Raw genomic sequence first — 22426 nt, 5'->3', positions numbered from 1 at the left:
ATGGTAACAAACAGCATGACAAGGTGTTATGGTTAGTATGCATCATGCACCAAATGTTGTTTATAAGTTGTGCATTTGTGCTCCCTTTCAGCTTGTAGGGCGAGGCTAGTCCAACTGTCTCCCAGTCTGCCTGCCTCCTTCTCTGGCTGCCGTCTCTGGGTAGTCAGTCAGTCAGGGGGCTGCCTGCTGGCGGAAGGAAGGAGACACACTGTAACATGTCGCCGCCGCTATTCAGCAAGCCAGACAAGCTGTCAATTTGAATAGGGAACGGCAATTTCAGCCGTGTTAATTTCCATAGTGCAATCACGCCAGTTAAATGGGACCATTTATGAGTTACTTAAGGTGCTGTAATTTTTGCATGAGTGCAGCATGTCTCTGTGCGGAGCTTATTATTACATGGTCCCAGGGCTCCCACAGTGAAAAAGCAGAAATTCATCTGCTTGCTCTGCCTTCATATTTAGCCTCACATTGAAGTGTTGTACTATTTTATTTTCAGGACAACCAGGACAAACAAATAAGGTCCACCAAGCAAAGACCTGATAAAAAATAAATGTATAAGAACGCTGTAAATGCAGAAATTGTTTGCTCAGTGGGATTAACGTCCAACTAGTCATTGACAACTGTGTGGAGTTTGGAGTTTGTGACAGGAACTATGTGAGCTTATTACAGTATTATAGACACTATGTCCTGGGATTTCCTGGGATCTTCTATGTAGAAGAACCTTAGCTTCTAACGACTATTGTGCGGCTTGTGAGCATCGTAGAGCAAAACAGGTTACATGCATGTTCGTGAGAGTCTCAGCTTTTCATAGATGGGTCATAATAGTTTGTAGCTCAAACCGTTTGGACTTTACAGACGTTTTTGTGAGAATAACCGTTTTCGGGATTCGCCCTTGTCTCACAAACATCGCTCCAGCTCAGCCCCCGTTAATCATACAGACTAATGGTTGGTATCAGTGGATGCAGAAGAACAACCCAGCAGTCTCAAACACACAATGTTTAAAAGCGGTTAGAAGTCCAAAATGCGCCAGCGTTACCGTGGGATTCAAGAGAGGGAAGTTAAGAGTACATTTACCATGGCACGGTGGCACAGGGGTGGTCAAACTGAGGACTGTGACTTTTTCTAGCTTGTCAGACGTGTATTGACCTCTTCGTCTCTAAAACACGAACAGAGGGAGTTAATAAAACATGAACATGCGTTAAGGGAGTTAGAGACGGAGACGGAGAGAGAGAGGCAGTCGGAGAGTCTCTGGCTAAGACGAAGAGAGAGCGATGCAGTCGGAGAGAATCTGGCTAAGACGAAGAGAGAGCGAGGCAGTCGGAGAGTCTCTGGCTAAGACGAAGAGAGAGAGCGAGGCAGTCGGAGAGTCTCTGGCTAAGACGAAGAGAGAGTGAGGCAGTCGGAGAGAATCTGGCTAAGACGAAGAGAGAGCGAGGCAGTCGGAGAGTCTCTGGCTAAGACGAAGAGAGAGAGAGGCAGTCGGAGAGTCTCTGGCTAAGATGAAGAGAGAGAGAGAGGCAGTCGGAGAGAATCTAGTTATGATGGAGCGAGAGAGAGAGGCAGTCGGAGAGAATCTGAGAGAGAGGCAGTCGGAGAGACTCTGGGTAAGACGAAAAGATGAGAGAGAGGCAGTCGGAGAGACTGGGTAAGACGAAGAGAGAGAGAGAGGCAGTCGGAGAGAATCTGGTTATGATGGAGAGAGAGAGAGAGGCAGTCGGAGAGAATCTGAGTGAGAGAGGCAGTCGGAGAGACTCTGGGTAAGACGAAGAGAGAGAGAGAGGCAGTCGGAGAGACTCTGGGTAAGACGGAGAGAGAGAGAGAGGCAGTCGGAGAGACTCTGGGTAAGACGAAGAGAGAGAGAGAGGCAGTCGGAGAGAATCTGAGAGAGAGGCAGTCGGAGAGACTGGTTAATCGATTGAATAAACAAGAGAGGTGTGCTGTAGTGTGTTCTGCTGTGTGCTGTAGTGTGTTCTGCTGTGTGCTGTGGACTATCATTGAATTTATTAGCTCATCAGCCCGTCTCTCTGCTGACCAGAGAACATAACAGAGAACACAGCACATCCATCCTGCCCTAGTGTTTACACTGTGGATAAAACCTCTAGTCCACCAACAATCCATCTCCAGAGTGGTGTGTTGGTGTGTGTGGATCGATGTGTATCGATGGAGTGTGTGTGTGGTGTGTGTATGGTGTGTGTGTGTGTGTGTGTGTGTTGAAGAGGTCATGGAGACACAGAGGGTTGGGTTGAGGAGTTATCATCAATCATTCAGCGCACCTACACCTTCTCTTAGTATGAAATACATGGCAATTAAAATGGGCTGCCCGGCCAATCTAACCCAGTTGGCAGATTTACATGATCTAACTAACTGATATCCTGTATCTGGGTCAGTTTTAGAGTTCTTCCACCATACTATTTTATCAGGGAGTAAGAGTGGAGAGAGAGAGCCAGAGTGAAAGCTTTGAAGAGCACAGGACAGAAACAGAGAGCGATATTATCAGGGATAGCTTCACCACGTTGGCTTCCTCATTGGAAGATGGCTGGCCTCTCTCTCCCCTCTGGTATGAAAAACACAATGATTAAATTGGGAAAAGAAGGGCAGATCTTGTCCAGGATCTACCCGACAGCAACCTCCGACAGCAACCTGTCAGGTGGCTTTGATAGGATCCAATTAATTCCTGTGCAGATAAAATGATGATGAATTGCAGTGGTGCAGCAGTGCGACTGGCAGCCCTGGGATCACCGCAGGTCCATTTAACTGGGGGAGAAAAGGAAATGGTAGTAAAGGGTGAGGAGGAAAGGATGGGTCATCTAATGAGATGAGGGAACAGAGGAAAACAGCTGTAGGGTAGTGTTTTATATAGGGCAGAAGGAGAGAGATGGAGAGAGAGGGAGAGGTGGGGAGAGAGACAGAAGGAGAGCGAGATAGAGAGCGAAAGAGATGGAGAACAACAGAGAGGAAGAGAGAGGGAGCAAGGGAGAGAGAAGGGGTTTATGTTACAGAACACAACGTGAGGTGGTTGGCCCCAGCATCATGCTCCATGCTCTGGTGGCGGTGCAGCTGCCACTACTGCCGTTTGTTAATTCCATGCACGGTAGTATAATGGTGTCAGAGCTCCCCTGCAGAGCAGTCCCCATCCACCCTCCACCACCACCATGGACCCAGGGCTGGAGAGAAAAGGTTGAGCCACTTAACTGTAAACTGCCTAATGCTTGCTGCTTGGTGCTGTGCTTCCTCCATGCCTCAGAGCCCATCGGTTGGGAGAACAAAACACACACAGACTCCACAGGGTTTCTTTCTGTTTTTATTTCAACATGGGTGGAAAAAATTGCGCAAATATGACTGTGCGACTGTTTACAATATCCTTATTTGACATTGCTCAGAGAAGGATGTTTGGAAGAGCATTATTACATTTACATTTTACATTTTAGTCATTTAGCAGACGCTCTTATCCAGAGCGAATTACAGGAGCAATTAGGGTTAAGTGCCTTGCTCAAGGGCACATCGACAGATTTTTCACCTAGTCGGCTCGGGGATTAGAACCAGCGACCTTTCGGTTACTGGCACAACGCTCTTACCCACTAAGCTACCTGCCGCCCCATTATGTTTGCTATTAGCATGTATTATCTGTGTAGTACTTCCACAGCCCAGTCTGGCCATGTCACAGATCAGAGAAGGATAGAGCCAATAAGACTTGTTCAGTAAATGTATGCATTATTGAACCCATTGTATTTAACACACAATCACACACACACACACACACCAGGAACATACAGTGGGGAAAATTTTTATTTAGTCAGCCACCAATTGTGCAATTTCTCCCACTTAAAAAGATGAGAGAGGCCTGTAATTTTCATCATAGGTACACGTCAACTATGACAGACAAATTGAGGAAAAAAAATCCAGAAAATCACATTGTAGGATTTTTAATGAATTTATTTGCAAATTATGGTGGAAAATAAGTATTTGGTCACCCACAAACAAGCAAGATTTCTGGCTCTCACAGACCTGTAACTTCTTCTTTAAGAGGCTCCTCTGTCCTCCACTCCTTACCTGTATTAATGGCACCTGTTTGAACTTGTTATCAGTATAAAAGACACCTGTCCACAACCTCAAACAGTCACACTCCAAACTCCACTATGGCCAAGACCAAAGAGCTGTCAAAGGACACCAGAAACAAAATTGTAGACCTGCACCAGGCTGGGAAGACTGAATCTGCAATAGGTAAGCAGCTTGGTTTGAAGAAATCAACTGTGGGAGCAATTATTAGGAAATGGAAGACATACAAGACCACTGATAATCTCCCTCGATCTGGGGCTCCACGCAAGATCTCACCCCGTGGGGTCAAAATGATCACAAGAACGGTGAGCAAAAATCCCAGAACCACACGGGGGGACCTAGTGAATGACCTGCAGAGAGCTGGGACCAAAGGAACAAAGCCTACCATCAGTAACACACTACGCCGCCAGGGACTCAAATCCTGCAGTGCCAGACGTGTCCCCCTGCTTAAGCCAGTACATGTCCAGGCCCGTCTGAAGTTTGCTAGAGTGCATTTGGATGATCCAGAAGAGGATTGGGAGAATGTCATATGGTCAGATGAAACCAAAATATAACTTTTTGGTAAAAACTCAACTCGTCGTGTTTGGAGGACAAAGAATGCTGAGTTGCATCCAAAGAACACCATACCTACTGTGAAGCATGGGGGTGGAAACATCATGCTTTGGGGCGGTTTTTCTGCAAAGGGACCAGGACGACTGATCCATGTAAAGGAAAGAATGAATGGGGCCATGTATCGTGAGATTTTGAGTGAAAACCTCCTTCCATCAGCAAGGGCATTGAAGATGAAACGTGGCTGGGTCTTTCAGCATGACAATGATCCCAAACACACCGCCCGGGCAACGAAGGAGTGGCTTCGTAAGAAGCATTTCAAGGTCCTGGAGTGGCCTAGCCAGTCTCCAGATCTCAACCCCATAGAAAATCTTTGGAGGGAGTTTAAAGTCCGTGTTGCCCAGCGACAGCCCCAAAACATCACTGCTCTAGAGGAGATCTGCATGGAGGAATGGGCCAAAATACCAGCAACAGTGTGTGAAAACCTTGTGAAGACTTACAGGAAACGTTTGACCTGTGTCATTGCCAACAAAGGGTATATAACAAAGTATTGAGAAACTTTTGTTATTGACCAAATACTTATTTTCCACCATAATTTGCAAATAAATTCATCAAAAATCCTACAATGTGATTTTCTGGAGAAAAAAAATCTCATTTTGTCTGTCATAGTTGACGTGTACAAATGATGAAAATTACAGGCCTCTCTCATCTTTTTAAGTGGGAGAACTTGCACAATTGGTGGCTGACTAAATACTTTTTTCCCCCACTGTACACTCTCACATGCCTCGATACACATTCATGCACACATGTTGGCTGGTCCTCACTACATGTTCGTCGTCAAACCCACTGGCTCCAGGCCATCTATAAATCACTGCTAGGCAAATCCCTGCCTTATCTTAGCTCATTGGTCACCATAGCAGCACCCACCCGTAGTCTGCGCTCCAGCAGGTATATCTCACTGGTCATCCCCAAAGCCAACACCTCCTTTGGCCGCCATTCCTTCCAGTTCTCTGCTGCCAATGACTGGAACGAATTGCAAAAATCTCTGAAGCTGGAGACTCTTATCTCCCTCACTAACTTTAAGCATCAGTTGTCAGAGCACCTTACCGATCACTGCACCTGTACACAGCCCATCTGAAATTAGCCCACCCAACTACCTCATCCCTATATTGTTATTTATTTTGCTCTTTTGCACCCCAGTATCTCTATTTGCACATCATCTCTTGCACATCTAGCATTCCAGTGTTAATTTTAATTGTAATTATTTTGCACTATAGCCTATGTATTGCCTTACCTCCATAACTTGCTACATTTGCACACACTGTATATATATTTTCTGTTGTATTTTTTGACTTTATGTTTTTTTACCCCATATGTAACTCTGTGTTGTTGTTTTTATCGCACTGCTTTGCTTTATCTTGGCCAGGTCGCAGTTGTAAATGAGAACTTGTTCTCAACTGGCTTACCTGGTTAAATAAAGGTGAAAAAAAAAAATAATAATAATAATAATAAGCACATACAGTATACTGCATGTATATAGTTCTCCAGTGGGGTTTGAAAGCCCAGAATCAGATATATGGAAAAGCATCACATGATCCTCACTCTAATCAGCTGTATCAGACTCAGGACTGGTAGCATCTTCACTCTAATCAGCTGTATCAGACTCAGGACTGGTAGCATCTTCGCTCTAATCAGCTGTATCAGACTCAGGACTGGTAGCATCTTCACTCTAATCAGCTGTATCAGGCTCAGGACTGGTAGCATCTTCACTCTAATCAGCTGTATCAGACTCAGGACTGGTAGCATCTTCACTCTAATCAGCTGTATCAGACTCAGGACTGGTAGCATCTTCACTCTAATCAGCTGGATCAGACTCAGGACTGGTAGCATCTTCACTCTAATCAGCTGTATCATACTCAGGACTGGTAGCATCTTCACTCTAATCAGCTGTATCATACTCAGGACTGGTAGCATCTTCACTCTAATCAGCTGTATCAGACTGTAATCGGGCGGCAGGTAGCTTAGTGGTTAAGAGCGTTGTACCAGTAACCGAAAGGTCGCTGGTTCTAATCCCCAAGCCGACTAGGTGAAAAATCTGTCGATGTGCCCTTGAGCAAGGCACTTAACCCTAATTGCTCCTGTAAGTCGCTCTGGATAAGAGCGTCTGCTAAATGACCTATTTTTTTATTTAATCAGTAGCATCAGCACAATATTGGCCCATTTATAAGTGATTTATGATAGAACCAGTACTGTGTGTGTATCTAGATTCTGGTAGACATTCATTAATTTACATTACAGAAGCATGCTAACATTCAGGTACACCCACAGAGACATACACACTCCATATAATAAGAAATATTTTATGCAGCAACTTAATTTGATTCACTTCAAATGCTGCTGGGGTATGTTGCATTGTCTCATACATGGAATAGAAATTCTACTAAGAAAAAGAAAGAAATGGAGCGATGGCATAAAGAAGGGAAGGGGCTTTCTCAGTATCATAGGGGAGCTGGGAGCGGATCCCTCGTTGATGTTTCATTTTTAATCACACGCTCAGGTATCCCTTCAAAATGACTAATTATCTACAGGTGACCTGCAGTAAAAGCACTAGGTTCTTCCCCCTCTCCCGAGAAGCATCTGGCCTGTTTTGTTAACATTGGCACTTTTAAGCCCAACAGACAAGTTATATCCAGCCTACGCACACACACACTCACCCACACATACTCACGCACGCACGCACGCATGCACACACACACACCAGCACACTCTCCGCTCTATATGAATAGCCCAGTGCAATCAATCCGAGGAGACAATTTATGAAGAGGAAAGATGATAAAGATGAAGTGCTGGTTCATGTATGTTGTTTCTAATGAGGTCAGGGACATGTTTCTGCTCACCTTGTGCTTTAGTTTTCTCCTTGGGGTCTCCTGGGTTTTCTCTGTTCGCATGGCAAATTAATTACACACAACAGCCTCCACACACCAGGACAGGACATAGTAATGAGCCTGATTACTCATCTTGGAACAAAGTATGAGCAGAGAAGAGCAGAGAGGAGATGAGAGGTACAGAGAGGAACAAGAGGCACAGAGAGGAACAGAGAGGAACAGAGAGGATCAGAGAGGAACAAGAAGAACAGAGAGGAGCCGAGAGGTACCGAGAGGAGCAGTGAGGACCAGAGAGGAACAAGAAGCACAGAGAGGAACAGAGAGGAACTGAGAGGCACAGAGAGGAGCAGAGAGGAACAGAGAGGAACAAGAGAGGAACCGAGAGGAACAGAGAGGAGCAGAGAGGAACACGAAGAACGGAGAGAAGCAGAGAGTAACAGAGAGGTACAAGAGGAGCAGAGAGGAGCAGAGAGGCACAGAGAGAAACAAGAGGGACGGGGGGAACAAGAGGAACAGAGAGGAGCAGAGAGGAACAGAGAGGAACAAGAAGAACAGAGAGGAGCCGAGAGGAACAGAGAGGAGTAGAGAGGAGCAGCGAGGAACAGAGAGGGACAAGAGGCACAGAGTGGAACAAGAGGAACCGAGAGGAACAGAGAGGAGCAGAGAGGAACATGAAGAACGGAGAGAAGCAGAGAGTAACAGAGAGGTACAAGAGGAGCAGAGAGGAGCAGAGAGGAACAGAGAGGAACAGAGAGAAACAAGAGGGACAGGGGGGAACAAGAGGAACAGAGAGGAGCAGAGAGGAACAGAGAGGAACAAGAAGAACAGCGAGGAGCAGAGAGGAACACAGAGGAACAGAGAGGAACAAGAGGAACCGAGAGGAACAGAGAGGAGTAGAGAGGAGCAGCGAGGAACAGAGAGGAACAAGAGGTACAGAGTGGAACAAGAGGAACCCAAAGGAACAGAGAGGAACAGAGAGGAACAGAGTTGAACAAGAGGAACCGAGAGGAACAGAGAGGAGCAGAGAGGCACAGAGAGGAACACAAAGGAACAGAGAGGAACAGAGGAACAAGAGGAACCGAGAGGAACAGAGAGGAGTAGAGAGGAGCACCGAGGAACAGAGAGGAACAAGAGGTACAGAGTGGAACAAGAGGAACCGAGAGGAACAGAGAGGAGCAGAGAGGAACAGAGAGGAACAGAGAGGAACAGAGAGGAACAGAGTTGAACAAGAGGAACCGAGAGGAACAGAGAGGAGCAGAGAGGAACAGAGAGGAACACAAAGGAACAGAGAGGAACAGAGGAACAAGAGGAACCGAGAGGAACAGAGAGGAGTAGAGAGGAGCACCGAGGAACAGAGAGGGACAAGAGGAACAGAGAGGAGCAGAGAAGTACAGAGAGGAACAGAGAGGAACAAGAAGCACAGAGATGAACAGAGAGGAACAGAGAGGAACAAGAGGAACAGAGGTAAACAAGAGGTACAGAGGGGAACAAGAGAGGAACAAGAGGAGTAGAGAGGAGCAGCGAGGTACAGAGAGGAACAAGAGGAACAGAGAAGTACAGAGAGGAACAGAGAGGAACAAGAGGACCAGGGGGGAACAAGAGGAACAGAGGGGAACAAGAGAGGGACAGAGAGGATCAAGAGAAACAGAGGGGAACAAGAAAAACAGAGAGGAATAGAGGGGAACAGTGAGGAGCAAGAGGAACAGAGAGGTACAAAGAGGAACAGAGGGGAACAAGAGAGGAACAAGAGGACCAGAGAGGCACAAGAGGACCAGAGAGGCACAGAGGGGAACAGAGAGGAACAAGAGAGAAACAAGAGGTACAGAGGGGAACAAGAGAGGGACAAGAGGAGTAGAGAGGAGCAGCGAGGGACAGAGAGGAACAAGAGGAGCAGAGAAGTACAGAGAGGAACAGAGAGGAACAAGAGGGCCAGGGGGAAACAAGAGGTACAGAGGGGAACAAGAGAGGAACAAGAGGAGTAGAGAGGAGCAGCGAGGAACAGAGAGGAACAGAGAGGAGCAGAGAAGTACAGAGAGGAACAGAGAGGAACAAGAGGGCCAGGGGGGAACAAGAGGAACAGAGGGGAACAAGAGAAACAGAGAGGAACAGAGGGGAACAGTGAGGAGCAAGAGGCACAGAGAGGAACAAAGAGGAACAGAGGGGAACAAGAGAGGACCAAGAGGACCAGAGAGGCACAAGAGGACCAGAGAGGCACAGAGGGGAACAGAGGGGAACAGAGGGGAACATAGAGGAACAAGAGGAACAGAGGGAAACAAGAGGTACAGAGGGGAACAAGAGAGGAACAAGAGGGACAGAGAGGAACAGAGAGGAACAGAAAGGAACAGAGAGGAACAGAGAGGAACAGAGAGGAACAAGAGGGACAGGGGGGAACAAGAGGGACAGAGAGGAGCAGAAAGGAACAGAGAGGAACAAGAAGAACAGAGAGGAGCCGAGAGGAGCAGAGAGGCACACAGAGGAACAGAGAGGAACAAGAGGAACCGAGAGGAACAGAGAGGAGTAGAGAAGAGCAGCAAGGAACAGAGAGGAACAAGAGGAACAGAGTGGAACAAGAGGCACCGAGAGACACAGAGAGGAGCAGAGAGGAACACAAAGGAACAGAGAGGAGCAGAGAAGAACAGAGTGGAACAAGAGGAACAGAGAGGAACACAAAGAAACAGAGAGGAACAGAGGAACCGAGAGGAACAGAGAGGAGTAGAGAGGAGCACCGAGGAACAGAGAGGAACAAGAGGAACAGAGAGGAGCAGAGAAGTACAGAAAGGCACAGAGAGGAACAAGAGGGACAGGGGGGAACAAGAGGAACAGAGGGGAATAAGAGAGGAACCGAGAGGATCAAGAGAAACAGAGGGGAACAAGAGAAACAGAGAGGAACAGAGGGGAACAGTTAGGAGCAAGAGGAACAGAGAGGAACAAAGAGGTACAGAGGGGAACAAGAGAGGAACAAGAGGACCAGAGAGGCACAAGAGGACCAGAGAGGCACAGAGGGGAACAGAGGGGAACAGAGAGGAACAAGAGGAACAGAGGGAAACAAGAGGTACAAAGGGGAACAAGAGGGACAGAGAGGAACAGAGAGGAACAGAGAGGAACAGGAAAGGAGCAGAGAAGAGCAGAGAGGAACACAGAGGAACACAGAGGAACAGAGAGGAACAGAGAGGAGCAGAGAGGAACAGAGAGAAACAGAGAGGAACGGAAAGGAACAGAGAAGAGCAGAGAGGAGCAGAGCCTACAGTATAATATCCTCACAGCAGAGCCCATCTAGGTGTGAAGAAGACACTCATCCTGGCTCTCTCCTGTCCTGGCTCTGCCTGGTCCTGCACTACAAAACCTGACTGGTGTCAGTAAATGACATGGCGTCGGGTTGGTGTCACGCTGGCGTCATGGTGTTATCGGCATGTTGTAAACGGGCACATGAATAAAGCATGGCGGTGGTGGCGAGGAGAACAGGGCATCCCAGTGTTTGGTGGCCGTTGTGTCGCGGGCGGACTAATCGTGGCCTTTAAAGTTTAATGTGGGCCTACCACAGAGAAGCATCAGGAGCAGGGTTAGAGTGCCGGAGCCCAACGCCTCCTCTCATTAAAGATGTATGGGCATCATGCTGCTGGAGTAGGGTAGGGAGCTGGGGCTGGGTTGCTATGTTGGGATCCCATGTCCTGCCCAGATTGTATTAGAGCAACAGTTTAGTGTTGTGATTTAACAGACCAGAGTGGTTGAGGTCAAAATGGCCAAATGGGTTCTTGTAACAGAGCCAAGGGAAAGTGTTGATGTAGATTGAGTTAAATTAGGACCAGAGTGTTCAGGTCAGATCACTGAATAAGGCTGTAAATACAACTAAAATAAACAAAATTAACAATGCAGAATAGACTATTGTTAATTGAGTGGGTTGGGGGTTGACCTTTATGGCCAGGCTATGTGTGGGTTGGTGGTTGGAGGCTGGGTGAAAGGGTGAAGGGTTAGACCTCAGCCCACACTCCTCTAACTGGGTGCCCAATGGGAGGAGGCACAGGGCTGTGAGGAGGAGGTGCAGGACCTACATGAGACGTGTCAGGGAACAAATTGAAAATGCCAATTTCACTTACTCCACGGCATAGCTCTTCACGCCTAAATTCTGCCACTTATTTCATGTGTAAATGAATAGCCTCCACACAGTCATTTAGATCCTTCCCTCCCCTCAGGTCAACCAATACCTCTGGATGCACTGGATGTGTAGTATTTGTATTAGAAACCTGATATGTGTGTGTGTTTGTGTCTGTTTGTGAGAAAGTGAGGTTGTGTTTTTGGTCTCCATACCAGACATGGATACATGTTTCTGAGTGCAAGTTTGTGATGTTCTCTTCCTCCTCTTTCTCTTACTCCCTCCATCATATCGATCTGGCTCTGGCTCACATAATGTTGTGAATACTGACACTGAATGTTCAGGTTCTGTGAGGCCTGTAGATACTGACACTGAATGTTCAGGTTCTGTGAGGCCTGTAGATACTGACACTGAATGTTCAGGTTCTGTGAGACCTGTAGATACTGACCAACTTTTGTTTCTTTCCCTCTCCCTCGTTTCAGTATGACTATGAGGGTAATGACATCAGTGACCTGCCTGTGGATCTCTCTGTGGTGTGGAATGGCAACCAAGTCATCGACAACCCCTTCAACATACAAGGTAAAAACCTGTCTCCTCTTCTCCACATCCTCCCTTGTTCCCTCCTCTCCTCTCTCACCTCCTCGCTACACTTTTTTAAATCCCTAAGATCCGATTGGAGGAGCCTCTTCTTCTCCAACAGCACGTCTTTGAAAGGGAATTAAAGTGTTTGTACGCATGGCTACGCCTCTTGCTAGGGCCCGCTGGGTTCAATAACGCTTATCTCTCTTAGCACTGTTTGCAGTAACTCTGACGCGCCCCTCCAAAACAACACGCAGCAGACGAATAGAGTGTTGATAAATAAATAAAGAGAGGGATGGATGGAAGTTGTGGAGGAGAACACGGTTTGGGCCTTTAATTCTCTGTGATCTGGCTGGTCTGGGGTCAGATCCTACTATTGCTGCTCAGGAGGCTCATTCTGCTGGATGGAGAGCCAGGTCTCAGTCATCACTAGGGAACAGAGATAGTCGAGTAGCACTGTCTTTAAGATAAGCCTGCTAGTTGATAACACATGGAGCTGACGTTATGCTTTACCAATGGGGTATGGATGGATGCAGCAGGAGATACATTTCCCCACCATGTGGCATAGCTGGGTGTAAACCCTAACTAGGATTAGTTAGTTGATACCTTTTCTAACATATTTAGCTGGCAGAGAGAAAAGACAGAAGTAATATATTATAATGATGTCTCCCTTACCCTTCTGTTGTTTTCCAGATACCCCACTCCGATCATTGGATCAAGGTTATATGATCTGAACACACTGCACACACTTTTTGTCCAATTGCGTTTATCGCTTGGCCTCATTTGTTTAATTGCCGTTTGCGGCCCTCTTTCTGCATATTGGTGTTGTGGTGGCTGGGCCTTTACAAGGCTGAAGCCTGGCTCTAGTCTAAAGTGTCTGTCTGACTGCTCTAAAAGCCTTGACATGAAAGGATTGTGGATTAAATTGACCCCTCTCTCTCAGTAATGTAAGATAAGTAGAGGTTTTAACAAGCAGACAGTGGGACATCATGTCCTTTAGCATCACCTTGGATGCTGAGACCCTCTATATTCTACTCCGTCTGCGGTTTTTCACAAACTCCGGAACTACACACCCAATTTCTCCTGTTGGAATACAATGTTTTCCATAGAAACATCTTTTAAAGCTGGAACAGAAATTAAGAATATAAATGTTCTTAGTGACTGCTGTGCAGAGGCCAGTTACATTGTGCTCTGCCCAAACTTCCACGCTTAATTTGACATGTTGAAACTTCCCCAAACTAAATGTTAAACTAGCCCTGCTAATTCAAGCCATACAAAGACCTTCCCCTCCCTTTCCCCACCGTTTCCTGTGTTCTTCTCTCTTTTTTCTCTCTCTCCCTCCTTCTCCTCCCTCCCTCCCTCATTCCATGAATCACAGTGAATTATCCATCTCTGCCAGACTGCCCGAGAAAGCCCAGCTTTGCCCAGGTGTAAAGTGGAAATGTTAATGTAATTAAATAATTCATTTGGTTCAGTTTAATTAGCAGAGCGCTACTTTTGAGCTTTGCCGTGTCAAATCAGATTATCAGGCAGGGCTGCAGCAGGCGGATGGATATGCAATCTCCTTTGAAGTCCTGTGGCCGTCTGTCTGTGGAGCGCCGTGCTGTTTGTTTTTCACCCTCTCTCTCATTTCCTTCTCTCTACCTCTGCTTTCTCTCTCTCTCCTTCTCTCTCTTTTTCTCCCTCTCTCTCTTACCAATATTTTCTCTCTCTCACGCACTCTCTATTTATCTCTTTCTCTCTCCTTCTTTCTCTCACTCTGCCACAGGGGAATATGGACCTGCTATCCCTCGCTAGTTATCTCTAAAATATAACAATTCCTACTGCTAATTCCTCATTCTTTCAAAAGCATAATTCTGAGTACTAGTGCCCCCCCCACCCCCCCCCCCTCCAACAACAAGGTGTTTTATTTTTCTTTGTTAGTTTCTTGTTTTTCACACAACAGCATGAAGGTGAAATGGAAGGTGTTGAAACTTAAAGTTATTCTCACACAACAATGTAACAATGAATGCATTGCCTGTGAGACTCAACTTTATCTCTCTCTCTCTGTTTCTCAGCCCATCTGTATAAGTGCTATGCGCTGAGAGACAGCTGTGGGATGTGTCTGAAGGCTGACCCCAGGTTTGAGTGTGGCTGGTGTGTCCAGGAGAAGAAGTGTTCTCTGAGACAGGAGTGTGCCCCGCTGGAGAGCAACTGGATGCATGCCACCGCCGGCAACAGCCGCTGCACACACCCCAAGATCACCAAGGTGAGACTGTGTGTGTGTGTGTCTGTGTGTGTGTGCGTGCGTGCATTCATGTGTGTAGGATCCAGTTGGATCTATTGCGTAGCTGGATTGGAGATACGGGCAGACAGATGTCGTCAGTGAGCGGTGGCCATCTGTTGCTCTGTGCCGCAGTGAAGATCTACTGCTGGCTGTGTAATAGACTATTGTTATCTCTCTCTCTCTTTCTCTCTCTCTCTCTCTCTCTCTCTCTCTCTCTCTCTCTCTCTCTCTCTCTCTCTCTCTCTCTCTCTCTCTCTCTCTCTCTCTCTCTCTCTCTCTCTCTCTCTCTCTCTCTCTCTCTCTCTCTCTCTCTCTCTCTCTCTCTCTCTCTCTCTCTCTCTCTCCTGTTTTCGCCTTTCTCTCGCTCTAGTGCTAAACCTCTGTGTTTATAGCTGATTACATCCATGACACCTACCCACAGCAACGAGCCTAGCCCACACAACATCTACTCCTGTTTTAACCTCACCCAAATTACTTGAAGAGCCATTCACAAATCCAGCTCATTTCCTCCATTATTGCTATTTACAGTATATTTGCTGTACCTGACACCTTGCTGGGAGGCAAGCGTTGTGTGAGTCTGTCTGCATGTGTCTGTGTACTGTTTCAGCGCGTTATAAATCTCAGATATTGGATAATTGGCACTGGCAGAGGAACTAATCCCTCCACGATGCCTGCTCCTCTCTCTCTCTCTCTCTCTCTCTCTCTATCTCTCTCTATCTCGCTCTCTCTCTATCTCTCGCTACACTTATCTCCCAGGGACAAGGACACAAGACAAGTAGAGGAAGGAGGGAAGGAAGGAAGGAAAGGGAAGGAAATTCTGCTGTGAAGAGAATTGGGTGATTCCTCACGAAACTAGAACAACACAAGACCATGATTTTGGGGATTTTCACATAATGTAATCCCAAGAAGGGTCCTTTGGAGGAAGGAAGGTTGACATATATTTTACATTTGTATCTTAAAGTATAATTGATAAATAATTAATTGAAGTTAGCACACTTGTGACATTTTGGACTTACCCAGGCCTCCTTTAAGACTCCATAATGTTTCATTTGTATGTGCTACAAAGGAAGAATTGATGTCATATGAAGCTTTACTGCTTATTCTGTAATATGAGTAGTGTTTTGATTTCAATAGAACTAATCTTACATAAATGTATGAATATTGAAAAAGATTGACATGAATATTGAAAATATACCATTTTGGATTTGGCTATTTTAAAAAAATATATTGTTGGACATAATATACTCTACAAGTGATAACCCATTTTATAAAGAGAAATTGGCATAGTAAAAAAGAACATTGTTATTAAAATCATAATACTCATATTACAGAGCAAGCGGTAAAGCTTCATATAGCACGTTTTGCTTTGTAGCACCTACAGATAAACAGGCCGCAATATCACAAATATTCCAACTTCAATTAATTATTCCTCAATTATACTTTAAGATACAAATGTCAAATATATGTCAACAATTCTTCCTCCAAAGGATCATTCTATGTGTAACATTTTGTGAAAATCCCCAAAATCATGGTCTTGTTATGTACTAGATTCGTGAGGAATCACCCAATTATTACATAGAAATGCTGCATTTTTTACACCTTGATAGGTCATTGTGTCATTCGGTAGTGATCTCTCTCTCTCTCTCTGAAATAGCACCCTATGTTCATGAAAGCTCAAAGGCGCCTGCTCTGTGATATGGTTGTAAACAGAAGAGGACCTTGACTCTGTCCTTGTTAACACATTTGTATTATTATGTTACGTCAACCTATACTAACGACAACTTCGACATCTCTTTCTCCTTTTCACATTGTCTCCATCTTTCTCTCTCTCTCTCTCTCTCTCTCTCTCTCTCTCTCTCTCTCTCTCTCTCTCTCTCTCTCTCTCTCTCTCTCTCTCTCTCTCTCTCTCTCTCTCTCTCTCTCTCTCTCTCTCTCCCTCTCTCTCTCTCTCTCTCTCTCTCTCTCTCTCTCTCTCTCTCTCTCTCTCTCTCTCTCTCTCTCTCTCTCTCTCTCTCTCTCTCTCTCTCTCTCTCTCTCTCTCTCTCTCTCTCTCTCTCTCTCTCTCTCTCTCTCTCTCTCTCTCGCTCTTTCTCTCTCCCTCCCTCTCTATGTCTGTCTCTCTTTATTCATATGATGGGGATTGTGTGCGTCAGTATATTAGCAGGTGGATTAGCTTGTAATTTCATTTGGAATATTAGAGTATTTAACCAGGATTTTCCAGCTCTTTCTTTATTGCACTAGGAGCCCCAGAGTGGTGAAAGTAATTGAATTCTCTTTCTCTTCCTCCTCATTGTCTCTCAATAAGGAGCATCTCATGAATTTTGACTGCCGTCTCGACTGCTAGTTAGTACTCAGAGGGCCCAAACATCCCACCTTCCCCTTCCAATCCATCACAAACAGGTCTGAATAGCTCCAACACCCCTCTCTTTTCCCCCTCTCACTCTGGAGGAATGGGTAAGACAAAGTGTTGGAATGAGGCTACGTCTGATAAGGGGAGGGGAGGACAGACTCCCCGGAGTCCCCCCCTAGCATCTCTCCCCCCATAATAACCAACTCTGCCGCTCTCTCTCCCTCTCCATCCCTCCCTCAGCCTAGGCTGGTGCTCTCTTATTGGGTGTGTGTGTGAGTGTGTGTGTGTGAGTTGTCTCAGATAAATATTATATCAGAGTGAATGCTGGGAGGGAGTGGGTAGGGGGAATGTTCCTGAGCGTCTTATTATATTTTTATCCTCCAACCCCCTTGTTAGAGAGCATCTCTGATTTGCTTTGACACTTCAGCATGTAAAATATACATCTGTTGTTGTTCTGCGGTGTGTGAGGGTAGTCTTGTTTTATTCAGAGGAAGAGGGGGATGTGATTAGAAAGAGAGAAGTGGATTGAGAGGGTTGTAAAGAAAGTGAAGAACTAAAGGAGGTGGAGTAATGGTGGAGTGGAGCTTAGCACATTGAGTTAAGGATTGTTCAGAGTATAATCTAGCTCCAGTATGTTCCTGCTGTGGCTAAAATCCATCTCCAACCGTCAGCACTTGTCCATGTTTCAATCCAAGTGGAACCATGAGGTATTCCGCTGTATAAGTGGGCTCTCGTTTGTCCCTATGCAAATTATCTTCCTCTCTCTCTCTCTCTCTCTCTCTCTCTCTCTCACTTTCTCTCTCTCTGTCACTCTCTCTCTCTCTCTCTATCGCTCTCTCTCTCACTCTTTCTCTCACTCTCTCTCACTTTCTCTCTCTCTCTCTCCCTCTCTCTTCTCTCTCTCTCTCACTCTCTCTCTCTCTCTCTCTCTCTCTCTCTCTCTGCTCTCTCTCTCTATCGCGCTCTCTCTCTACTCTTTCTCTCACTCTCTCGCTCTCTCTCTCTCTCTCTCTCTCTCTCTCTCTCTCTCGCTCTCTCTCTCTCTCTCTCTCTCTCTCCTCGCTCTCTCCTCACTCTCTTCCTCTCTCTCTCTCCTCTCTCTCCCTCTCTCTCTCTCTCTCTCTCTCTCTCTCTCTCTCTCTCTCTCTCTCTCTCTCTCTCTCTCTCTCTCTCTCTCTCTCTCTCTCTCTTTCTCTTTCTCTCACTCTCTCCTCTCGTTCTGTCAGGGAGTGTGTGTGTGTGTGTGAGGGTGGGGGGGGGGGTTCATGTGAAATAACCCCTCTGAAACCAATTAAAACACGCTACTTTACTGTTGTAACTCTCATTGGCAGAGTTCAGTGTTCAGAGGCTTGTGTTTTCCTCATGCCAGGTCCTAGGGGTTCCTAGGGGTAGGAGAGTCAGACTGAGAACTCATAAGATTAGCAAACATCTAGAAAGGCTATATAACACAGAGGCCTCTGAAGGTCACAGACAATGTGTGTGTCTCAGACCCTAGGAGGCTAAAGGTGTGTTTACAGTGTTCTCAGAGGGAGAGGATATAGGATAAAAAGAAGGAACCAAAGGACATCTGCTCCACCATTCATTTTGTTTTAGTTGTTATTATGGGTATAAGAGCCGCCCCTCAGCCTCACTCCCCTCACAACAAACCACTCACTCTCCCCTGACAAATAATGTGCCACACAATTTGGCAATGTCAGGGTAGGTTCATACTGTATTTGTCGCTATACTACATAGGCCCTACTGGCCTTCCCTAAACTATGTTAACTATGTGTTGAGTGGTTCCAGAAACAGAGTCCCTACCATTGCCTGATGACATAACTGCCATCCTTCACCAGCTTCTCCTTGAACACTAACCACCCAGTTTACAGCCTGCCTCATGTGGCCCTGGTTCCCAGTCCAACCACAGCGGCGTCACCCTGCTTCACACAGGCTTTTAGCTACCAATGCCATGTCATCATGTGGTAGAGGCATAGTGCTGGGACTGAGTGAGGTTAGTCTGCCTGTGAGAGCCTGGCCACTGGGGTTGCTCCTGTGGCCACTACAGAGCCCAGGCATGGCCAGCCAATGAAACGCCACCATGCCTTGGGACACGTCAGGGTGCCGTTTCCCCGACATGCTCTGCCCAGCCAACCATGTGGTGAAACAGGCAGCCAGTGAGATTACCCATAATTACCTTGTGATGGTTGTTAGAGGCCGCCTCCCGGACGCTGCCGCCTCACATCAGTCACCATATTTGTTTTGTCATGCCACACCTGTCCTCGTTACAGGGAGTAATTTGGCTAAATAAATCACATTATGGCACTGCTGTGCGGCACGTTGCTACAGAGTGATGACGTGGGAGCCGGTGTAATACGTTTCAATTAGGTGGAGAAGAGGCTTTTCACCGTAAGTTTTTTCTGTTTTTCAAAGCGGAGGTGATTTTTCTTCATTAAAACACTTTGGTGTGTAGGTGAACAAGAGAGAAAGAGAGAGAGAACCTTACAGTCGTTACACATCCCCCGCTGACCATTCAAAGACTTCTCTCTCACAAAGTCCCCTTTGGTCTGCCCTGCATACACTTACAATACAGCGGTTGGCCTCACCTTGCCTCTCAGTGGCTTCTAACCATACAGTCATTGGTTCTGACATTGATCTTCCCCTCTCTCTCTCCCTCCCTCCCTTTCTCTGTTTGTGTTGCAGCTGTTTCCGGAGACGGGTCCGAGACAGGGGGGTACCATGCTGACCATCACAGGGGAGAACCTGGGCCTACAGTTCAGGGACATCCAGACAGGAGTGCGCCTAGGCAAGGTGCCCTGTATCCCCTTTGAGGAGGAGTACATCAGCGCTGAGAGGTGAGGAGGCTCAGCTGCCTGGCTCTCACCACTTTCATATTACCATCGCCCCTCCCTCTACACCTGTGCTCTGTCTCCATCCTCCTCTCTTCTGTGTATATCTCCTCTCCTCCTCTGATTCCTGTTGACATTGTTCTTCTCTCCATCTCTCTTCACCTGTCCTTTCGCTCTCTTTCTCTCAGTGTATATTATTTCCTCTCCCCCTCTTGAGCATTTCCCTTCCTCTCCTTTGACATTCACCACCCTGCTCTACCCTATTCAGATAGATCAAACAATCTTTCCAAAGAGCAGGTTGATGGCAAATGCTCCCTTTAAAATTGGAGGAGTCACTACGCAAATATCAAACACCCTTACAGTAGGCTACAGGTGACCTCAACACGTGTGAACTCTCATGTGAATCCCTAACTCCCCTCTCCATCCCTCTATCTCTCTCCGTACCTTCCCTACCCTCGCCTCTTCCACCTACAGAATTGTGTGTTTGCTAAATGACGCCACGGGCTACCGGGTGCAGGAGGCCAACGTGGAGGTGTGTGTGAGGGACTGCCTGACAGACTACAGGGCCCTCTCACCCCGGGCATTCACCTTTGTGGTAAGTAGTATCCAGATGACACACTAGATGGATCCTTACATTAGACTGAGTATTGATGATTTTGTTTTTGCTAATATAAATGTATAAACATATGTGTTATGGTTTACCTCCATCTCCAGACACCCTTCTTCACGCGAGTGTTGCCTGCTCAGGGTCCTCTCTCTGGGGGCACCAGGATCACCATTGAGGGCAACCACCTCAACGCCGGCAGCTCTGTGTTTGTCAACATCGGACGCCACCCCTGCCACTTCAAAAAGTGAGTGTCTGTCACTGTCTGTCTCTCTGTCTGTACACCTGTCTCTACTTAGCTCTCAGAACCAAGTAATACCACAGTGGGTCCATCACGCACAGTGTTGTACATTTACTGTCTATCTAAGGAATAGTAAGGGAGTCAGACAGCAATCGGGGCTGCTCTGCATTGCAGCTGAGAGGTAGGTAGAGCCCAGCCAGGGAATGTGGGGGCCAGGTTTCTGACAGGAGGAGTGAGGGGAGATACAGGGGGGTGAGGGAGAGGGATATACAGGGGGAGTGAGGGGTAGGGATATACAGGGGGGTGTGAGGGACAGAGAGATACAGGGGGAGTGAGGGGAGATACAGGGGGGGGTGAGGAGAGGGGATATACAGGGGGAGTGAGGGGTAGGGATATACAGGGGGCGTGAGGGACAGAGAGATACAGGGGGAGTGAGGGGAGATACAGGGGGGGTGAGGAGAGGGGATATACAGGGGGAGTGAGGGGTAGGGATATACAGGGGGTGTGAGGGACAGAGAGATACAGGGGGAGTGAGGGGAGATACAGGGGGTGAGGAGAGGGGATATACAGGGGGGAGTGAGGGGTAGGGATATACATGGGGCGTGAGGGACAGAGAGATACAGGGGGAGTGAGGGGAGGAGAGATACAGGGGGAGTGAGGGGAGATACAGGGGGAGTGAGGGGAGATAAAGGGGGAGTGAGGGGAGGTACAGGGGGAGTGATGGGTGGGGGAGTGAGGGGAGTACAGGGGGAGTGAGGGGAGGAGATATACAAGGTGAGAGAGGGGAGGGGAGATACAGAGGGAGGGAAGGGAGGAGAGATGTGAGGGGCGGAGAGATACAGGGGGAGTGAGGGGAGATACAGGGGGAGTGAGGGGAGATGCAGGGTGTTATGATTTAACTGGATAAGAACCCAAATGCAGACAAGTACTCGAAGCCAGAGAAGTTTTAACAGGTTTATTTACAATGTTCAAAGTCCAGGTTTCCAAATATAGGGGAAGAGCAAGTCCAGGTTACAGGGAGGGTAACAGATCCAGATCAGGGCAGGTGTGGTACCGTAATGTCCTAGTGTCCGTGATGAGTCCAAAAGAGAGGTCCGGTAGTGGAGAGCAGGATGGTGGTGGCAGGAGTGAAGTGGAGGCAGGAGTCAGGTTCCAAATATCTGTGGCACAGGAGAAAAAGTAAATAGAACAGACCAAAAACACAAAGAGCAAAAAATAACCAGGTTGAGTCGGCAGCGAGACTAACATGGTCGTCTTGACTATGATCTGACGATGAGTAGTAAGTTTGACCGGGTCTTAAAGGCTGAGGTGATTATGGTGAATGAGCTGCAGCTGGAACCCTGACTCCCGCACACCAGACTTCACTCCTGCAATCAAGGACAGACAGAGGGGAGAGAGAGAGCAGAGAGAGCTACCTAGCAGCAGTAGGCCTAACACAGGGGGAGTGAGGGTAGATAGATGGGGAGTAGGGGAGGAGAGATACAGGGGGAGTGAGGGGAGGGGAGATACATGGGGTGTGAGGGGAGATAGCTCTGCCAGCCTCTGACTAACGCAGACACCTCTACCTGGACCAGAGCCAGGACTATCAATGAAATGCCCCCATCTCCCGCTGATTCACCCTCCCCTCCATTGACTGGAAGTGTTTAAGATGCAGTGTGTGTGTGTGTGTGTGTGTGTGTTGTTTTTCTATGTCATACTGTATATGTGCATGTAATCTTGCTGATGTTCATACATGTCACAGTGCTACAGTATGTCTCTGTCCTCATCCAAGCTTTGTTTGCACTGTTAGTCTGGATAGCAACATCTATTTCTATTTCCATTTCTTTCCTTCCAACGGTAATCCAGCAGATTAGCTTTTTTCTGCAGCGCTGTCTCCTCTCTCTTCCTCTTTGTGTCTGTCTCATTCTCGTTTTGTTGTTTGTCACAAACACCTTGTCAAAATATGTGCAATCTTGGGAGGGTTTGTGGAGCGTGCGTTGTG

The 22426-nt window shown here is 47.1% G+C and overlaps 1 protein-coding gene across 1 annotated transcript in view; it reads left to right on the top strand.

Moving 5' to 3' along the window:
- LOC121545588 (plexin-A1) overlaps positions 1–22426 on the top strand; it is a 241020-nt gene that overhangs the window by 168921 nt on the left and 49673 nt on the right. The window contains exons 11-15 of the mRNA XM_041856243.2: positions 12063–12159; positions 14217–14407; positions 19455–19606; positions 20075–20195; positions 20315–20451. Of these exons, the coding sequence (XP_041712177.1) occupies positions 12063–12159; positions 14217–14407; positions 19455–19606; positions 20075–20195; positions 20315–20451 (698 nt within the window). The remainder of the gene's footprint in view (positions 1–12062; positions 12160–14216; positions 14408–19454; positions 19607–20074; positions 20196–20314; positions 20452–22426) is intronic.

The sequence above is a fragment of the Coregonus clupeaformis genome, chromosome 30 (assembly GCF_020615455.1).
Source record: "Coregonus clupeaformis isolate EN_2021a chromosome 30, ASM2061545v1, whole genome shotgun sequence".
Classification (NCBI taxonomy): Eukaryota; Metazoa; Chordata; class Actinopteri; order Salmoniformes; family Salmonidae; genus Coregonus; species Coregonus clupeaformis.
The sequence above is the reverse complement of the archived record's forward strand: the minus strand, read 5'-3'. Positions and strand labels throughout refer to the sequence as shown.